This window comes from Typha angustifolia, chromosome 15 (assembly GCF_048772165.1).
Source record: "Typha angustifolia cultivar Huaian chromosome 15, ASM4877216v1, whole genome shotgun sequence".
Taxonomy (NCBI): Eukaryota; Viridiplantae; Streptophyta; class Magnoliopsida; order Poales; family Typhaceae; genus Typha; species Typha angustifolia.
Window position 1 is genome coordinate 1,937,670 of NC_133253.1, and position 20,195 is coordinate 1,957,864.

General features: G+C 39.2%; 3 protein-coding genes across 3 annotated transcripts; 1 reads left to right on the top strand and 2 right to left on the bottom strand.

The window, feature by feature from the left end:
• Positions 1-260: 260 nt before the first annotated feature.
• Positions 261-5,386, top strand: LOC140778479 (ABC transporter B family member 19-like). Its single transcript, XM_073123212.1, has 9 exons — positions 261-1,193; positions 1,281-1,335; positions 1,440-1,615; positions 1,691-1,855; positions 1,965-2,260; positions 2,348-2,664; positions 2,740-2,963; positions 3,043-4,920; positions 5,039-5,386. Exons 1-9 carry the CDS (start codon positions 261-263, stop codon positions 5,384-5,386), a joined length of 4,392 nt encoding a protein of 1,463 aa, XP_072979313.1.
• A 79-nt stretch (positions 5,387-5,465) lies between these two features.
• LOC140779285 (probable flavin-containing monooxygenase 1) lies at positions 5,466-8,261 on the bottom strand. The gene is made up of 5 exons (XM_073124302.1): positions 7,818-8,261; positions 7,378-7,618; positions 6,575-6,753; positions 6,045-6,394; positions 5,466-5,953 (listed from the first exon to the last, which is right to left on the bottom strand). The coding sequence occupies exons 1-5, from the start codon at positions 8,259-8,261 to the stop codon at positions 5,605-5,607; spliced, it is 1,563 nt and encodes a 520-aa protein (XP_072980403.1). The 3' UTR covers positions 5,466-5,604.
• Positions 8,262-12,841: 4,580 nt separating this feature from the next.
• LOC140779622 (3-oxoacyl-[acyl-carrier-protein] synthase II, chloroplastic-like) lies at positions 12,842-19,149 on the bottom strand. The gene is made up of 13 exons (XM_073124785.1): positions 18,434-19,149; positions 17,519-17,724; positions 17,204-17,407; positions 16,879-16,989; positions 16,686-16,781; positions 16,563-16,608; positions 16,347-16,426; positions 15,186-15,254; positions 14,998-15,082; positions 14,731-14,885; positions 14,579-14,659; positions 13,878-13,937; positions 12,842-13,435 (listed from the first exon to the last, which is right to left on the bottom strand). The coding sequence occupies exons 1-13, from the start codon at positions 18,570-18,572 to the stop codon at positions 13,319-13,321; spliced, it is 1,449 nt and encodes a 482-aa protein (XP_072980886.1). The 5' UTR covers positions 18,573-19,149; the 3' UTR covers positions 12,842-13,318.
• Between the last annotated feature and the right edge of the window lie 1,046 nt (positions 19,150-20,195).

Consider the following 20,195-nt stretch of genomic DNA (forward strand, 5'->3'; position numbering starts at 1 on the left):
CGTTGCCAATTGGAAGAAGATTTAGAATCAAATGAGCAACAAATTAAATTGCTCGTAGATCTCTTTACATCTAAACAACACTGACTTGTTCCAACTTTGTATGCATCCACATACTACAAGACAAGAGATTAATATACAGACGATGCAATCGAAGCCTCCCTCCCTTTCCAAGGTTCATCTTTGAAGACTATGTACATACCGTTGCTTTCCTTTCCTTAATCCTCCACTTCTTGATCACCACGACCACCACCACCACCACCATGGCGGACTTCTCCATCACCGTGGACGAGTCATTATCCCGCGGTGGCCGCTGGCCTCACCGGAGAACCCACCGTCCTTCCCCAGACGACATGTCTTGGCAAAGCTGGGTATCATGGCAGCCCGAGCCGACTGGCTGGCGCCAGCCGGACGGCTTCGGTGCGGTCCTGAGCCCATGGACTCCGACGTCCCCGAACCCCAGCCCGGCCGTCTTGCGCCGGTCGGCCAATGACTACTACCTCTCTAAAACTTCCAATCTACTCTATGATCAATCGAGACAACGCCGGCGGCTCGAGCTGCAGAGCTACGTCTCGCATTCAAGCCACGGGCCCAGCAAGTCCGGTAGGCGAAATTTTGAAGCTAGCACGTCTACTGTGTTTACAAATTTTGGAATTTTCCATGGAAGAGGACGTAGAACTGAGACTTCCTTGGCTAGTAAAGATGATCTTAGCATGGTGGACTATTACAGTGCAAAGGAGGTGGTTGCTCCTCGGAGTAGCCCGGAATTTAATGCCAATTGCACGTCGAAACATCGTCGTCGACATGATGATCATGATCAGTACACTTCGCATGAGATATCATTCTCTCACGATTACACCACTGATCATCTTTACCTGACACCACGAAGAGACCATGCAGACCTGATGGATAGAAGTGGTTATGGGCATGATGGGTCTGATTTAGATGATGATGATGATATTGGAGATGATGACGATGATGAAGGGGACAAGAGGGTGAGTCAACCAGTGGGTTTACTTAGCTTGTTCAAGTACTCAACTGCACGGGACTTGGTTCTCGTGTTCTTGGGCTGCGTTGGTGCTATGATCAGTGGTGGATCACTTCCTTGGTACTCGTATTTATTCGGAAATTTTGTGAATAAGATTGCGTTGGAGTCTATAAACGATAAGGATCAAATGATGAAGGATGTCAAGAAGGTACTGTTGAATACTACGCACACACACACACACACACACACATATTTTGGTTTATTTCATTTTAATTATGTGATTTGATGGTTTTAGATATGCCTCTACATGGGAACACTCGCCTTGATAGTGATCATTGGAGCATATATGGGTAAGTTAATTAGAGATAGAAACAAAGAGAGATGGTTAGAATCAAGTTAATTAATTGTGCGTTAATTGGTTATGATCAATGTTTAATTAATTGATGGCTTGTAGAGATAACTTGCTGGAGAACAGTGGGGGAGAGATCAGCCCAAAGGATTAGAAGGGAGTATTTGAGAGCAGTTTTGAGGCAGGATGTTGGATTCTTTGACACAGAGGTTAGCACTGCGGATGTCATGCATGGGATTTCTAGTGATGTTGCACAAATCCAAGAAGTCATGGGGGAGAAGGTAAGTAAAGTTTTTCTTGTTTCATTTAAAACAGTAGAAATAGCTAATTTGATGCCATTTTGTTGGCATGTACAGATGGCACATTTCATTCATCACATCTTTAGTTTTATCTTTGGTTACATGGTGGGCTTCATCAAGGCATGGAAGGTAGCTCTGGTTGTCTTCTCTGTGACGCCAGTGATGATGTTTACTGGCATTGTTTACAAGGCTGTCTATGTTGGGCTCACTTCCAAGGAAGAGGTAAGCCATAATATACTATTAGAATGTTGAAAATTTTAATCATTTCATTTCTATTCTAATGTTTAGGCGTAAAGTTTGTTTTCTAATTGGTTGATGAATTGGCAAACAGGCATCATACATGAAAGCAGGTAACATAGCCCAACAAGCAATTAGCTCCATAAGGACAGTGCTATCTTTTGTGATGGAGGATCATATGGCAGACAAGTATGCAGAGTGGCTTGAGAAGTCTGCACCAATTGGGCACAAGATTGGGTTTGCAAAGGGTGCAGGAGTCGGTGTCATCTACTTGGTCACCTACTCACAGTGGGCTCTGGCCTTTTGGTATGGCTCTCTATTGGTTGCCAAGGGGGAAATCACTGGAGGAGATGCTATTGCTTGCTTTTTTGGTGTCAATCTTGGTGGAAGGTACTATTTAGTCCCACACACGGGAAAAAAGAGTTAAAGAAATGAAAAGAATTTATATATATTGATACTAAGTGTTGAACTTCTCAGGGGCTTAGCTTTGGCGCTATCATATTTCGCACAATTTGCACAAGGGACAGTGGCTGCAAGTCGTGTATTTGATATCATCAATAGAGCACCAGAGATCGACTCTTATTTCTCTGAGGGGCGGATATTATCATCAGTTAAAGGTCGAATTGAGTTCACAGGAGTAAACTTTGCATACCCTTCTCGCCCTCGAGCCATGATCCTCCGCAATCTCAATCTCTCTATTTCCCCATCAAAGATGCTAGCTTTGGTAGGAGTAAGCGGAGGAGGCAAGTCCACCATTTTTGCACTCATAGAAAGATTCTATGATCCAAACCAAGGTTAGCTCAAAAGAGAACAAAAATGTCATGAATTAACGCACCTAATATAACTAATTCTAATGTCTTAATTACCAGGATCAATCACTTTGGATGGCCAGGATATAAGGACCCTGAAGCTGAGGTGGCTAAGGGACCAAATTGGGCTTGTGGGCCAAGAGCCCATCCTCTTCTCTGGCACCATACTTGATAATGTGATGATGGGCAAAGAGAAAGCTACTAAAAAGGAAGCAATTGATGCATGCGTTGCTGCCAATGCTCACACCTTTATCTTGGGTCTCCCAGATGGATACGAAACACAAGTAATACCCCCAACCTAATTATCTCACAATTAGAGATTAATGATTGTTTTAGAAAAAAAAACTTCTTTTAATTACTAAGGTTGGCGAACGTGGAGGTCAACTCTCGGGTGGTCAAAAGCAAAGAATAGCTCTGGCTCGTGCACTGATTAGAAATCCACGAATCCTTCTCTTGGACGAGCCCACGAGCGCGCTCGATCCCGAGTCCGAGTCCGCGGTCCAACGAGCCATCGACCGGATCGGTGCGGGCCGGACCAGAGTCGTCATCGCCCACCGTCTCCATACTGTACGCAGCGCCGACCTCATCGCCGTCCTCGATCGCGGGTCCGTCGTCCAGTCCGGCCGCCACGTCGACCTCGCTAACCGTGCCGGGCCGTACGCGAAGTTGGTGAACCTTGCGATGGACGGGCCCGAGAAGCCCGGCCGATGTAAGAAAGCCAAGTATGATAGCTTTGTGGAGATATCGATAGTGTCTGGTGGACATGGGAGATCCATGCAATTAATGGAAGAAGAAGAGGTTGAGATTGGGACTAGAGAGGTTACAAAGATTGACACGTCTGAGATATGGAAGCTTCAGAAGCCGGAGGTGCCATTGCTCATAGTCGGGTTTCTCTTGGGTGTGACTGCTGGTGCAATATTCTCTATTTTCCCACTAATTCTAGGAGAAGCTCTTCAAATTTACTTCAACGATGACACTACAACGATGAAGAGGGAAGTGGGTTACTTATCTCTTGCGATAGTGGGCCTGGGCCTGGGTTGTGTCATAACCATGACGGGCCTCCAGGGCTTTTGTGGGTGGGCCGGGACGCGGCTAACGGTACGAGTGCGAAACTTGCTTTTTCGGTCAATTCTCCGGCAAGACCCTGGGTGGTTCGACCTCAAGGAGAACTCAGCTAGCATGCTCATCTCACGGTTGTCGATCGACTCGGTCGCCTTCCGATCGGTGCTCGGCGATCGGTACTCAGTACTTCTAATGGGCCTGGGTTCGGCCGGGGTTGGGCTTTCTATATCATTTACTCTTGACTGGAGGCTAACTCTTGTTGCTATGGCCATGACGCCTTTCACGCTCGGGGCTAACTACATTAGCCTAATCATTAGTATTGGGACGAAGTTGGACGACGACCAATTTGCCAAGGCCAGCAGCATCGCCGCAGGGGCTGTGTCAAATATAAGGACAGTGATGTCATTGTCGGCCCAAGCCAAGGTAGTGTCAGCTTTCGAGGTTGCTTTGTTGGAGCCCATGAAGAAGTCCATGAGACGTTCGCATCTCGTGGGCCTCGTCTTTGGGCTTTCTCAAGGGGCTATGTACGCCGCCTACACTTTGACTTTATGGGCTGGATCCTACTTGATAAAAATGGGCTACTCAACCTTCGGCAATGTATTTAAGATATTTATGATCTTGGTCCTGAGTACTTTCTCCGTGGGCCAACTAGCAGGCTTGGCCCCGAACACGTCCCGTGCATCCTTGGCGATTTCTGGAGTCCTATCCGTCATAAAAAGTAGGTCATTGATCAACGTTAATCAACGAAATTCTAAGACTATCAAGGACGGAAAGCTCGTCGACGTTGAGTTAAAAAGAGTGACGTTTGCATATCCGTCAAGGCCAGACATGCCAGTGCTAAGGGAATTCTCATTGAAGGCGAAGGCTGGGAGCACAGTGGCGGTCGTCGGTGGGAGCGGGAGCGGCAAGTCGACTGTGATCTGGCTGGTGCAGCGGTTCTACGATCCAGACGAAGGGAGGGTGATGGTTGGAGGGGTGGATGCGAGGGAGCTAGATGTGAAGTGGCTTAGAGGGGAGTGTGCCTTGGTGGGCCAAGAGCCCACTTTGTTTGCCGGGTCCATTAGAGACAACATTGGGTATGGCAATTTGAAAGCTTCATGGGCCGAGATTGAGGAGGCTGCCAAGCAAGTCCATATCCACAAGTTCATAAGTAGGCTTCCACAAGGATATGAAACCCAGGTAAGAATGAATTCTTCCTCTCCTTCAAAAAATACTATAAAACATATACATATCTGTGCGTGTGAATTTACTTTTTTTTTTTTCTTTTTTTTTTAAAAAAACAACAACTTGGTGACAGGTAGGTGAGAGTGGGTTGCAATTATCAGGTGGGCAGAAGCAAAGGATTGCAATCGCACGAGCAATCCTCAAGCGATCACGGATTTTGCTGCTAGATGAGGCAAGCAGTGCATTAGATTTGGAATCAGAGAAGTTTGTGCAAACGGCATTGCGAAAAGTATCGAAAAGAGCAACTACGATCATGGTGGCCCACAGGCTTTCTACAATTCGAGAGGCAGATCGCATTGCCGTGGTTAAAGATGGGAAGGTCGTCGAGTTTGGTAGCCATGAAGCTCTTTTAGCAAACTATGCTGATGGGGTTTATTCCACCATGATCAAGCAAGAAATGGAAGCCCATGCACTCTCCTAATTTAAATATATATTTGTGTAAATATTATATATTATTCGAGGTAGCTATAGGTGATTTTCAGATAATTCCCTCATAATGATGACTTTTATTTCATACTTTATGAAAACTCATGTTGGTAGTGGTAGTAGTACAATATATAGAACGATTAATGTTGTCTCAAGAAACCCTAAACACAATAATTGATGTCTTCTTTTGAAGACGTAGGACCATTAAACGTATTAGTTTTTCTCATCATCTTTATAGTCTTGGTTGCTATAAGCGCTGAAGGCTTCAGAGAGCCACCCTCCTTTCCTCCATGACTTCCACCCCATCTCCTCGCAGATCTCGTCGCTGTGGTTGATGCTGAAGGTGGAGATGCAGTGCCTGCGGTAGAACCTCGTCGTCTTCTTCATCACCTCAGTCTCGAGGCTCGTCTGCTTGAACATCCGCTCGACGCTCGGGAGCTCGAACCGCCCCTCGAGTAGCCTCGCCAGCCATTTGCAACGGAGCTCCGACGTGTGGAGGTTCGACACGCTCTCGATGTAACCCATGAACGCCATGTGGGGGATCAGAGGATGGATTGTGCCCCTGTGACCACCGATGCTCGTCAGAATATAAAAAATAAAAATCACCGTTCTCTAGCAGCTTTAAGCTTTCGGAGTATAAAAAGTATAGTTACCGGTATAGGGGCAGGACACCAGAAGAGTCCTCTAGCAGTCCAGAGAATGGCTCAGGAAGGACTGACCTAAGCTTCTTCTTGCCATCAAAGCCAGTTGCGAGGAAGACAACATCAGCTTCCAGCTTGGTGTTGTCCTCCAAAACCACACCCTTCTCCCAGAACCACCACTTTGATGACTTCTTGAACAAGATCCGGCCCTCGTCCGCTTCGGCGAAGAAGTCCTCCGGCAAGATAGCCATCTGGCACGAGGCGTAGTCCTCGGTGAAGGGGTGATCTGGTTTCAGGCCATACTTCTCCAGTGGCAGCTTCCATGTGAGATATGACTCAATAAACTTTGAAACAGCTCTCCTCTGTTCATAAAAAAGAAGCCACTACTATTTAATCAACAGGAAATATTATCTAGTATTTTTATATTTGATCAACTTGATAGTGTAACTCATTATATATAATATCGTTTGACGCATTCAAAAAAGCTAGTGATTAGTTAAAGGACACAGTAAAGTAAGTAAGTACTCTTAAAAAATGCTTACCATTGGGGTCAAAGAGTAGCAAAGAAGAGATCTTAGCAGCCCTTCGTTGGGCCTTTGATGTAGGAACTGCGAAGACCTGGTTGAATAGAGTAGGAAAAAAGGTAGGCCCCATATGGAGTAGGAGGGAACTGTCCAATGCAAGGTTCGTATCACCATAGTACAAGGCTGCCCATCAGCTCCTTTAAATCAATTCAAAGGGAAAAAAAAATTAAATGAGTCAATACTTAATTTGATTTAAACTAAGTCAACTCTATCTGATTAATTAGGTCTACAAGTATCATAGTAGAAAATGGAAGGACTAAGCAAAAGTCAGCAAATAGAATATTAGAGTATTGACATTAGATAGCTGTTCTCATTAGTATGTTAATTAGATGATATATCGACTCTTATGTTATTGGACCAAAGGCGCATGATACTAGTTTTGTATTAATGATAGTTATCTTCCCTTCCTTTGAATGAGAGGTCAACATGTCAAACTCTTAGCTTGTCTTGACTTTGACCACAGAGGAATTAATTGTTTCAGCCCTTGAAAGAAAAAGTAAAAGCAAGCAGACTTCTCCTCGAATATTTAACTAATCCAAGGGGCAAGAATCCAAACATATATATCACAAGACAAATACTTTTTTGGTTTATTAATCTATATATATGTCTATGTTGTTCAACTACTGGTTATTTCTTAGAAAAACAATATGAATTTTGTGGTAATATACAATAAAACAGTAAGAAATTTCACAAAAGGTGTTGTTTTTCTCTTTGATATATATATATGGAATTAAAACATCATAATCTATATATTTATATACCTTGGTTCGCCTGAGCACATTCCATAGCAAGGTCAATGGCGGATTTCTTGTAACCAATAACCACAACCTTCTTTCCTCTCATCAATTCCTTACTAGCTTCTTCGTCAAGTTTGCAGTAGTCCAAGGTATGCATCACCTTCCCCTGGAATACCTCTTGCCCTTTGCCCCGTGGGAAAACTGGTATCTTTGGCACGTCTCCATATTTTCCAGTGCACATCACCACGAATTCAAATTTGTGCCACTGAATCAAAACCATTAAAAAAAAATTAGAAATTTTTTTGTTTTGTTGAGAAAAATAAAATAGTGCAAAGAACATCGGGCTGCATGCATGTAACATGCAAGGTTTACATGCATGGATGTCTACGTAGTATCATCAATTAAGTTATGGTCCATTTTGGCAACTCTAGATAATTTTCGAACTTTAAAGCAAGAATAGCAACCTGAACAGTTTCCGATTGGCCGGTGACAACCCCGACCTCCCACATGGGTTGACCGGCGAGGGGCCGGCCACTGCCGCCCCACAGCTCGGTGAAACCGGCCTTCGCCGGGTTTTCTAGGAATCGGATCTCCGAAACCCTACTCTCGAGATTGATGAACTTCCACAGATCAAAGTGCGTGGCGTAGTCCTGCAAGTACTCCAATATCTCGGCGTAGGTCGGGAAGGTCGGGTCCGCCCGGTTCTTCCACGGGAAGTCGGAGAACTCGTAGTCCGGCCGCGGGGTTTGTAACCTCGTCGACCGGTATGAACAGTGCTTCCACACCCCACCAATGGAGGATGTGGCCTCAAACACCATCGGGTTAAACCTCGCAAGCTGCTTCGCAGCAGCGAGGCCACTTATGCCGGCCCCGATGATGGCAACCCTCGACTCGCCGCTCGTCGCCATTCTCTCTCTTCCTCTCTATCTCTCTCGATCTCTATAACTCAAATGGAAGTGGTAGGGTGGAGAAAAGAAGAGCAACATATACAGGCATATATAGGCCAAGATGAAGTGAAATTGTTGAGGTATATTTCCATTTTCCATTAATTAAAAGAGAAAACAATAATAAGGAAGGCAAAAAAAAAAAAAAGTACACAAAACCTATGTGCTGGTTGTTTGACTTTGAACATAGTTTTGAGTATTGGGTCTGGTCATGGAACGATCCATGCATGAGTTACGGCTACTCAACAGCACTTAAATTAATTTGCATGCGTTTTCCTACTTCCAGCTAGTACGAGAATTCTTAACAGGCTAAAAAAGAAATAACCTAGAGCCATATGGTAAAGTTAGTGTCCCTTTTCTTACATAGTTACTCATGACTCCCCCCAGGGTTGGTACTATATATGTAAGTTGCATATATAAACGAAGGGTGTTGGCTGTAAGGTTTGAATCGGGAATAGGCAACCTAGAGGACTCGAGGGTTTGACCAATTTTTATTAAGGCCAGTGGGTGTGGATGGATGTGACTACGTTGGCAAAAAGAAATATATTTGAAGTCCCTGATCAGTTTTCCATGGTTTTGGTGGAAGGTGGTGATTCTTTTGATTTCATATCTTATTTGGCATCACCATACCGAGTCTTAGATGCCAAAAGATTGAGTCATCTCAATATTATATTCATGAGCTACTCCTTGTATACATTTTCCTAACATTTTCCCACGTAATTCTAGCAACGATATGTTCTCATTTTATTATTTATTTTTTAGTGTCAAACTTATGGAAACGTCTTCCTAATAACTCAATCGGATCTACTCATTTTAGACTCTGCTCGTAATCAAATTAATTGCTTTGTTCAGACTGGTTGGTTCTTATTCTCCGCTTTAAGATAACAAAATGGAGAGAAGTAACCAAGAAGTTTCTCCATGAGAATTAATTTAGAGATTTAAATCGATTGAAGTAATTCTTTGGAGAATACGGTTTAATTGTCCTTTAACTTTCTTAGTCATTATTCTTTGTTGGTGGAAATATTTGTATTTGTAAAAGTCCTACGTACGAAGCTAAGGATTTAGAATTAATATTCAATCTCTTCCTCCATTCCTTTTACAAATATATATATATATATATATTTCCAGTGACGAAATTCCAATACATTTCCTATGTTTGAATATTAAAAGAAATCAACGACCAGCAATACTTTGAAATTCCTGATAACCTTCAAGATTCAATGGATCATAGACGAATAAGAGGTTGGAATATTGAACAGAACTTTGATTACTTGAAGAATAAGTACAAATGAGTAAAAGAGATCTAGAGACGAAGCTCTGCTACTCAGTAAAATGATTTCTGACTCCCTAATTATTTCCTAATCTTTTCCGTGTACTTCTTTCCAAACTTGGTGGGAAACCACCGTTAGAAAAAGAAATAAAAGAGAAAAATTTAGACAAAATTAAGCATCTCTCTCTCTCTCTCTCTATATATATATATATTTCTTCGTAACTTCTGAGATATTACCGTTGATGTGGATAGATGCATTCATGCAACACATTTATTCTGTGCCAAATTCCAAGTGAAACTTTATATATCTACGTGAAGCAAACTTTCGCATATGCAATTAATTAAAATGGCTTCATGCACATCTAGTCATATATATGGTAAATGAAGGTAAATGAAAGGTGACATATATTAATCATATATAATTTATGTATATATATATATATATATATATAGTTTTTTTTTTGTTCTATGAATCAATAATAATATTTCAGTCCTACCTACGTCTTGGTTTCAAGATGTAGCACGATTCAAAATCTCATTAATATCGATCTAACATATCTTTAATGACTTGTGGAATTCATCGAGCTAGCTCTGACCAAAAAATCAAGGAGGTATGGACGTACCTTTTGAAGATTATAAGTCCACATGAACGAAGTCTTTGTGAGCAAGATGCATGCTACCTAGGACCTAGCTCTTCAACATCAGTCCAAATTAACGAGGCAAATACGGGTCATAGCATCCAACCACCACAAAAGGAGACAGGATTAATTGTCTACGTGAGACCGAGGTTGTCCAGGATGAAATAGTAGGAATCTGTTCTTTTCCATGGGAAAAGTCTCATTCTCTTCATAAACCTCTTTTAGCACTAATAACCATAGTAATTAAAAGTGAACATGACATTTTAGATGTCGAAATTAATATTGGGTTATTAATTCTATAAAATTTTGAGTAATTATACTTCTAAATTAACTTTAGAAACTAAAAAGAAATTCTGCATAAACAATGTAATTTATTTTCTTCTACTATTTACCTATTTTCTAAACTAATATTTATGTTTAAGTATATCAAATTATATGGCTTATGCATGATTAATCATCTCTTAGGATAACTAGGTATTAAAAACCACTAGATAATTCTAGATAAATACGCACGGTCGAATGAACCATTGAGTTAACCAATTTTTAACGTATAAATTATTTTTTGGTCTTATTTGATTCAGACGGTTTATTGATTCGTGATCCTAATATTCAATTATTTTTTAAGGGTAATTTAGTCCTAAAATTAAAGTGATTATATTTTCTTAAATTAAAATATAATTTTTATAGATTATATGACTTGATATATTGAAACTTAAACATTAACTAAAATGGCCAAATAATAGAAGGAATGTAATTATATTCCTTTTATAGACCTATAAATATATAATTCAAATATTTAAAAACATTCTTATAATATTTTGTTCTAATAATTATGTTAAAAATAATTAGATAAATTTAGAAAAATAAGCAATGCTGAATGTTCCTAGAAACTCGTCCAAGTTGCAGGAATCACCAATTAAACTGCTGAGTGGTCGATTTTTATAAGTCATTCACTTCCGTGATCAAATTTTGGTGATTATGATTCAATCTGTGCTTGAAATTCAAATTTGATGAAACTTGATAAGAATATAAGCAATATGACCAGAATTAAAGGTCTAGGCCATTAAGAGGCATGGAGTTTTTTTCTGCCAAATTCCAACGTCTAGACTTTCAAACTAATAACTTTTACCATTTTAGAATATTCTTATTTTTCTTATATATATATATATATGTTTTATATATAATATTCAGAATCCCATCCTTTTTATTATAATTATTATTATTTATTATAAAAACTCCATCCTATTTATTGTAGTGTTCTTGGGTCAAATTAACTTAAGTATCTAGAAGTCCAGGTCAAAAACTTTATAGGTATAAAATGTGTGTTTCTGTGTATATATATATAAGTTGTATGGACATATGACCGAATTAGTTCAGTTTAATCTTAATAAAATTTTGATATTTTATCTCAATATTCAAAATAAAAAAATAAATTTATTTATTTATGCTTCCCTTCATCACCCATGCATTCATTATAAGGTGCTTAATTATTGCTTTTGTTTTTGTCGCCTTCGATCTCCAGTTTCTTCTGTTAGCCTATTAATGATACTGTGAGTAAAATTTCAAACTTTATACTCTCTTTAATCTTAAAGTACATCCACTAATTCAAGCACATTAAATTCATTTAGTCTGTCCTTTAGAACATAACTGGTCATCCCAATTCCCACTTTGGTCATAATAAATGACAACGATGTCTTCCATGTTAGTAAGCAATTCTAGAAGAACATTATTATGTTGTACAAAAAGTTTCAAAACCATCTACTTGGGTCTGCTTACTAATTAATAATGGAGATTAGTTGGACTAACTAATTTAATTATCCAGCTCATATTACTTCATACAACATTTACGTAGAGCTACATAAATATGAACTGAAGATGTGAATTCTAGAAATTGGTGGACATTTGGGTAGACGAAGTTCAAGGTTGCATCGATGTGTTGATGGTGATTGTTGTACTGTCGTTCAAGTTGGAAGGAAATGGAAGTCCTCCTTTGAATTGAAGAGAAGAGAAGCGAAGAGGAAGAGAAGAGTTGGGGTTTGAATATGAGAAAAAATTGAGATACTTGTGGTTAGAATTTCCAGAAGACAAACAGAGGAAGAATTATTACATCAACATTCCTCCCAACTCCCCCTCATTTTCACAGGAACCCTCAATTATTGACTTCCTAAATTCTCTTCTCAGAGATATATGAAAGCAGCGAGCAGTAAGTAGTTCAGGGATTACATCCTCTAATAAATTTTTATTTTTATTTTTTAACTTTAAACTTTGCCCGCTGTTAGATTACTATTTTATATATAATATTTTTCAATCAACTGTGAGTGTTACTTGGATCGAATATGAGTACAAATTATCCACTTGAATTAATTATATCAGGGTCGCCAATGACCTCGAGCTCTCCTTCGTTGATTTCATTGCCAACTTTGACTTAACCGGATGAAGTCGATTGGTCAAACTCAGTTGACTTCACCTAACGATTTGAAGCACCAAAGGATGCTAGTCTACCTCTTAAAGCTGCACTGCATGGGAGGTGAAAAGCAATATATTGATAGTAACTAAGCATGGCACAACATGTTAGGTTGATAAAAATTTAGAAATTCAGGATTATATGGAATGTAATTGAAACTATTAACAGTAAATAATGACAAACTAGTTGACCACTCTGTAGATTGTGCAACTGTTACATTATTGCAAAGTAAAGAAACTAAAGTACATGGAAACATCAAAGAGCAAGCCTTAGGAAGTCTCTTTGAAGAAATCACCAGCAATGAAGAACTTTAAAAGCATATACAGTTCATACAGTAAGAAAGCTTACAACAACTTATGCCGACATGTCCGATAACTGTTTAAACTGAAAAAGGGTGTCCAGATGCATGACTCCAACAAACCAGTGTTTGACGGATGTAACTAGCCTTACCCTCCATTACCGAGAATAAGAAGCATTTACAAACTGTTATGTAATAAATGTTGCAAATACTAAACAGGCAGAGACGACTGAAAAGTTTGCAGGCTTCGGGTTCTTTCAGAATTTGATAGAACAAAAGGAAACGAGTGTACAAGGCCTTCTCATTCTTTCCTAGCTCTTCAGATCATGCTCCTTGATCAACAAAGTCTGATTACTTATAAGGTGCAAACAAGATAGATGAGTTGTGCCCGCCAAAGCCAAACGAGTTGGATAGTGCCACCTTCACATCCAATCTCTCCTTTGTTGATCCAACCAGAATGCTGGCATCCTACACCCATGTTTTCAATTCCAATAAAGTTCAAGAACAAACATGACTATGTAGATCTAGAAGTATTAGATGAAAAAATATTTTGCTCCCTGCGCCATGCCCAAACCCAACGATTCACCTTACATGTTCCTACGTGAATCTCTAGAGGCAAGGCTAAACAGATTATCAATCCCTTTCTTTCAGCAGCGGAAAACCACCTTCTTCATCCTATTTGCAGTTTTCGGATTTTACGGAATATACTAATCATGGCACTTCCCCCTTCCAATATCTTAGTATGGTTCTCATCTAAAACAAACTACAGACTCAATTATTTGAGGAGTACCACAACAGTCATTTGATAACTATCATAGTTAATAGTAATTAAGGTTGAGACACGAGAAAGAATGCATGTAAAGAATATAAAATTATAATTTCTAAAGATTAAAGGACAATGAGATCATACCACATTATCTTCTGGTTTGTCTAAATTAATATTTGGATGGATCCAACTGGTTCGAATTGCCTGAATGCAAGGAATATGACCAACAAAACATCAGATAGAGAAGAAGACAAGGTTCCTTTGTGAAGAATGCACAAGTAAAAAAAACCTACTAGTATTAGTTTGGTTTTGGACTTACTATTTACCATTTCAAACCAAAGAACAGATTTTTGTATCAAGATAATTTTATAAATATTAAGAGATTTCAGTTTACAACATTTCATGTGAATTCATTGGTTTAAAGATCACAACTATGGGTAGCTCTTTTCAAAGAGCTATACATGGAAAAAACAACAGCAGGGATAAAAGCTTTAACATATTTACAAGGAAAGCTGTTATCTGTAGATTTTTGCTTTTCCAAACTTTTTCATGGAATAAAACACACCGAAGGTTTGAATTGAATATATCAGACTTTGAAGCTAGAAATCTCTGATACTATTTTTTTTAGTTATATCAAATAAGTAATTAAGAAGAGTTCTTTGACTGTTTTTACTGTCACAAAATTATATTCTAGAGGCAGTTTTTTAATCAGATCATTGCAGATATACTTAAAATTGATTAAAATACTTAATAAAAAATAAAGCAAATGAATCATGATTTGGGATATCAACAAGGTGTTTTAAAAAGAAAAGAAAAAAATTGTATAAAAGCTGGAGTTCACTTACCTGTATAGCAGCAACAGCTTCCACTGCACCAGCAGCACCTAGTAGATGACCGGTCATTGATTTTGTCGAGTTTACCCTCAGCTACAGAATTTCATAATTAACTTTCTGTGTGAAAGCAGATTGATGTGCTCAAAGTCAATAAATAAACTTACCCCAGGTTTCTGGCCAAAACAATGAATCAGAGCCTGATATTCTTTTACATCTCCGGATAGTGTAGAAGTTGCATGAGCATTTATGTAATTAACATCTTCTCGAGTTACTCCAGATTCTTCTAGTGCCTTCTCGATACAAAGAATAATGCCTGTCCCTGGTATCCATTAAACAAAAAGGGACACTAGCACAGTGAAGATCATGAAGATAGAAGAGCAGAAAATAACAAAAAGTTAAATAATTCATGAACCACAAAATTAACTTCTTACCTTCAGGATGCGGCTCTGTCATGTGGTAAGCATCACAGGTGACACTTCCTCCTAGAAACTCAGCATAGATCTGTGCTCCTCTTTTCTGTTGAGCGTATGAAAGGGAAAGAAGAAGAGAAGCATCAAGGATTAAACAAATTTGAAGAACCTGTAAAGGAACTTGATCATACAAGGTGTGGTATATGAACCTTCGCATGATCTAGTTCTTCTAAGATAAGCACACCAGCACCCTCCCCCATGACAAAACCATCACGATCCTGTCATTTATTGATCGGGAACTACATTAGACACATTCAGTTGGCATTGCACCAGTTTCTGTATAATCTCCTATTCCCATAACAATGCAATCAAAAGTGCTGTATATGACATTGAACAACATTTATACAAGCCACATTTACTTTGCCAGGTATCAAGCAGATTTGTAGCATGACACTGATTGAGATTTCCTTGACAACAAGGTCTTGCTATAGAAATGCATGTCTATCTTTTAGCTACTTATGAGTAGTAGGGCTTAATAATTAGATGACCAAATAGATTAAACTGATTTAGGGAAGAATTCCAAAGGTTTCTAGAGTATATGCCCTAGTATGAGTCCACCAGAGCAATTGGCCATGTTGAAAAGTTTCTGAGTAAAGCTTGATTTCTAATTAGACATTTAGATCTCAAACTTCTCTTCCTAATTGAGCTTTAGTCCATCCTCTTCAGGAGTAAACTATTTCCCACTTGAGTCCAAGTGAGACTACCTAATTAAGTCATTAAGCCCAACTGGGGCATCCTAATTGAGTCTAATTGAAGTCAATAAATCGCTTATGGCTACCCTAGAAAAGAGAAATCTGGACAGAAGTTTCATTTGAGAAGCAATTTACAAGATTTTGCTTCAGACTCAATCTACTAGAAGTCGATCTTTCATATGAGATGAACCCTTCCAACTCTTTACAGAATTCATCTATTGATTGAATCTTTCAGGCAAAAATTTCAGTGTATTAAGCAGTATCCGAGTTTGTCCTCCTTGCATTCTTAATTGCACCAATAAGAAAGGAGAGGAGAGGATTTTATTTGATAGGAATGGGCACTCAATCCTATAATGAGAGTTCGATGCTGAAACATCTATTAGGGATCCTCTTCTGATAGAAATGATCAATACTAATTAACACAGGCAAAGGCATACACACACTTCAATGTTTAATGCAAGAAAAACTTAATCTTTAACTTTGGCAACACTATACAGGTGACAGCATTCACGAATAATTTCTACTACATCAGCCACCAATATAAAGTAAACCAGAACCTAATTTTTAGAATGTTTCAGGTATATCTCAAAAAGGATTTGGATCTAAAATAATGCTTACAGCATCCCAGGGCCGTGAAGCTTTAGCTGGATCATCGTTTCTTTGTGATAGTGCTCTGCATGCCACAAAACCTCCCAAACCTGCATTATGCAAGTCTTTCCATTAGACATGCTTGCTCCAGACATTCCAGGGAGGCAGTGAGATTGACAAAGATTATAATCATGAGAGATTGTTTATATAAGATTTGAGGGCATGAGAGGGGAGGGCCGAGCACACCTATCGGTACTATTGCTGCATCAGATCCACCACAAAGCATCACATCCTGCAAGATTGAGAAAATAGCAAGATATATCTGTTTCCAATCTTTAGGAAACTAAGGGATAAATCAGAGCTACGTACGGCTTCGCCTCTTCTAATATGATTTGCTGCATTCAGAATACAGAAGTTGCTAGTGGCACATGCAGTTGAAATAGAATAGTTGGGGCCCATCCATCCCTACAGTGCAAGAAAAAAGTACTATATGCTGTCAATAACTTCATGATAAGATTGTAAGCAAGAGAAAGGATATCGAACAATAGTCAAAGGTGAGCACCAGATCGATTGCCAGAATAGCAGAGCCCATGTTTGTGGTGGTAAAAGGCACACAAAAAGGGTTGATTTTCTTGTAAGAAACCCTCAATGCTTCAATTGCATCATTAAAGACCTGCTCGATAAAGCATAAAAAATGGTATTAACATCATTCCAGAACAGCATTAAGTACCAAGAAGCATCAGGCCAAGCATAAAATAGGAGGATCATCAATGAAAAGGCCTTCAATAGTATATGTAATCAGTACAAGCAGCATTTCTTCCATCTCTTTTATGTTTTCCTCAAGCACTGGGATTCTGCATTCAGATGCATATTAATTACAAAACTACCTTCATCCCACCCATTGCAGAACCAATTAGAACTCCACACCTTGTCTTATCTAACTGAGTCATAACATCTTCTGTAATGCCTCCATGTTCCAGTGCTTTCTTTCCAGCAGTAAGTAAGTAAAGCATAAATTTGTCCATCCGCTTAGATAGCTTTGGTGCCACCCATCCAGCTGATGAAAAAGATTTGATCTCTCCTGCAATTCTCTATGAAACAGTCTGATGTCAGGGGCTGTAGAAGGTTACCCAGCCAAAACCCATGAAAATTTCTTCTTGGACAGAACATGAAGATAGCAACACATCAAGAAGAAATCTTACCGTTGGATAACTGGAGCAGTCGAATGTCTCAATCTCACTTATGCCACTGACACCCTCAAGAAGATTATTATAAAAGACATCTGGATCATGACCAAGTGGAGTCACCACACCCATGCCCGTCACAACAACCCTCCTCTGTTCAGTATCAGCTCTGTTATTATCAATAACTTTCTTTTCAGGTTGCAAGGCAACAGCCATGGCTTTTCCTGCACATCAGAAAACATCAGTCAAAGACCAACTTCATTCTAGCGGTATAAGGTAGACATCCTCATTAGTATGAATAGTTATGATTACAGTTAGTCAATTCGCCCAATTATAAATCAAGGTGATCCTTGAGCATTAATTTTCCACTTCTTGTTGTCTTGCTGGTTAATGAGAATCATGAAAATATGTAACTTCGTGACAAAGATGGATTTTTTACCTTCGTGGATCTGATTGAAGGAAATTAAGACGTCAAATCTTATTTTTATTCAGATTAAACACTACAAAGAGAACCTTGAACTCTAACAAACCAACCACGAAAACATGTATAACCTAGTAAAGACAAAACTTCAATCATAAACACTTATACCATTTCCAAGAAAAAGAAACCAATCCAAAAGCATCGAAGTTACTCAGTCTAGAATTTACCAGAAAAAGATTCTCGAAGAAGGGAATCATTCTCCCAGATATTCTGCTGTTATTTTCACTCACATAAACAATGTGACAATAATGTAAACCGAAATTTCTCTCATTAAATCCTTTCATAAGATCCATCATCCTCAATCTAAGCACCCCAAAAGAAACCAAGATAAGGTTTTGATTCCTAATCCCATAAAGTAATCAAGATGAATCATTAGTAATCCAAACCCATCAAGAATAATAAACCAAGAACACAAGTACCGAAGAAATAAAGAAATGGGTTTGGTTTATTACCAGAGGCAGCAGACGAGCAACTCTTCCGCGAGTAGGACAACCTCCATTGCCCCCGAGGCCTCTCCCCATCGCAAGGAACAGACATGCACGACCCGACGAGCCACGTGGATGACGGCGGGGCCAGGGCGGACGCCGCCATTGGCACAACGAGAGATGGGTCCGAAGGATTACGTCCAGAATGCGAGCAACCAAGAGACGAGATCCCAAAAGAGGAAATGGGCACCTACGATTCGACGAGAGGAGAAGAAGCCAGCCAGAAATGGATTCGCAGAACTCGAAGAGACCACGAAGGTGTCACCCAGATGAGGGCAGGCGTAGGAACGCGAAGGGAGCAAAACCCACGAAGGGAATGGAACAATGCATCGATCTCAGCGAGAAAGGTGCGAGCTTTCGCAAATCCAACAAGCGAGAGAGAGCGAGCGAGCGAGAGAGAGAGAGAGAGATTCAAGACCAGCGAAATAAGGAAAACGGAAAGTAATAAAATAATGCTATAGGAAGAAAGAAGGGCTCGAGAGCGCCGGATGAGTAAGGATTTAGATTTCGATTTCGATTTCGATTTCGATTTCGTCTTGGGTTTGGGTTCGTGAACTGGAAGTGGAGTGAGCAGCAAAGTAGCTTTTTATAGAGCAACAGTTGATAGAAGAAGAAGAAGAAGAAGAGACGGAAAAATGAAGTGAGAGAACTTGTTTGAGATGGAGAAGACGTCGTCATGACTACTACTACTGGCTTTTGAATTTGGACCTCTGCTAGAACTAGTGGCCAGTGGGTGAGAAAAATTATGTCACCAAATAATACAAGAAAGAGAAAAATTAGAGTAAACGTGCTATTCTAATTTTCTTTTCTTTCTTAAACTAAACTATATACAAGAGGTGTTTCATATATTGGATATTGAATATTCAACGGTAAATAGAGGTCATAGTCAAATACTATAGATCACAAAACCACTTTTGCACACCCTCTCAACTCATTAAATAGTAAAGTAGAAGTAGAAGTAGAAGTAGAAGTAGAAGTAGAAGTAGAAGTAGAAGATCCTTTGTGGATCGTGATGGAGAGAAGCATTGTTTGTTTCGTCGACCGCTGGCCTTATACTGCTCCATTAATTGCAGCCCTTGCAGTCTTAAAAGAAGAAAATTATTTGAGTCTGATGATCATCATCTGATAATGTTGTAACTCTTATTAAACACTTTCAAACTCGGGTAAACAAAAGTTAATGGAGCATTTTATAACCATAATAATTAATCTATAAATTTTATTATTACTTCATATCAACCTTCCCACAACTTACCACTAAAATGTATGGGACGTACTGATTTGATTTATGCTTCCTTCTTCTTCTTCTTCTTTTTAAATTTATCTATTAATTTTTTGAAGGCCGTAGATTAATGTGAACAGGAGTAATTTTTCCAAAAATAAATGCATTGGTTGTTTCAGGTTCATCATTCAACGCTGTTTCCCAACTACGATTACCTAATTTTGGAGTTCTACAAGAATTTATTCTCACATCAGAGAGTCTCTCTGAACTATAAATGCGATTGACTACTCTGTGAATAACACTTGTGGAGTAGTCCATGTCAGTATTTAATGGCCTCTTTTTCCAGTTGCAATTCTTAAGTGCTCACATGGAAAAAAAAAAAAAAACTGATAGGAGTGAGAAACTTAATAGTTTAACACATTCTTTGATTCCATTTTCACTGTTGTTTGCTGTTAATGGTGTTTTTAACTCTACATGGTTGTGGCCATGAAAAAATATCTTCTTATCTAA

What these genes read in the sequence shown, in the direction of transcription:
- LOC140778479 (XM_073123212.1), top strand. Translation starts at nt 261, where the DNA reads ATGGCGGACTTCTCCATCACCGTGGACGAGTCATTATCCCGCGGTGGC. An exon ending in TGATGAAGGATGTCAAGAAG is followed by an intron (nt 1,194 to 1,280) that starts GTACTGTTGAAT and finishes TGATGGTTTTAG; the next exon opens with ATATGCCTCTACATGGGAAC. An exon ending in GATCATTGGAGCATATATGG is followed by an intron (nt 1,336 to 1,439) that starts GTAAGTTAATTA and finishes GATGGCTTGTAG; the next exon opens with AGATAACTTGCTGGAGAACA.
- LOC140779285 (XM_073124302.1), bottom strand. Translation starts at nt 8,261, where the DNA reads ATGGCGACGAGCGGCGAGTCGAGGGTTGCCATCATCGGGGCCGGCATA. An exon ending in GCCAATCGGAAACTGTTCAG is followed by an intron (nt 7,619 to 7,817) that starts GTTGCTATTCTT and finishes GTTTTGATTCAG; the next exon opens with TGGCACAAATTTGAATTCGT. An exon ending in GGTGTCCTGCCCCTATACCG is followed by an intron (nt 5,954 to 6,044) that starts GTAACTATACTT and finishes CGGTGGTCACAG; the next exon opens with GGGCACAATCCATCCTCTGA.
- LOC140779622 (XM_073124785.1), bottom strand. Translation starts at nt 18,572, where the DNA reads ATGGCGGCGTCCGCCCTGGCCCCGCCGTCATCCACGTGGCTCGTCGGG. An exon ending in TTGCTCGTCTGCTGCCTCTG is followed by an intron (nt 17,725 to 18,433) that starts GTAATAAACCAA and finishes TCTGATGTGCAG; the next exon opens with GAAAAGCCATGGCTGTTGCC. An exon ending in CTGCAATGGGTGGGATGAAG is followed by an intron (nt 16,990 to 17,203) that starts GTAGTTTTGTAA and finishes TTTATCGAGCAG; the next exon opens with GTCTTTAATGATGCAATTGA.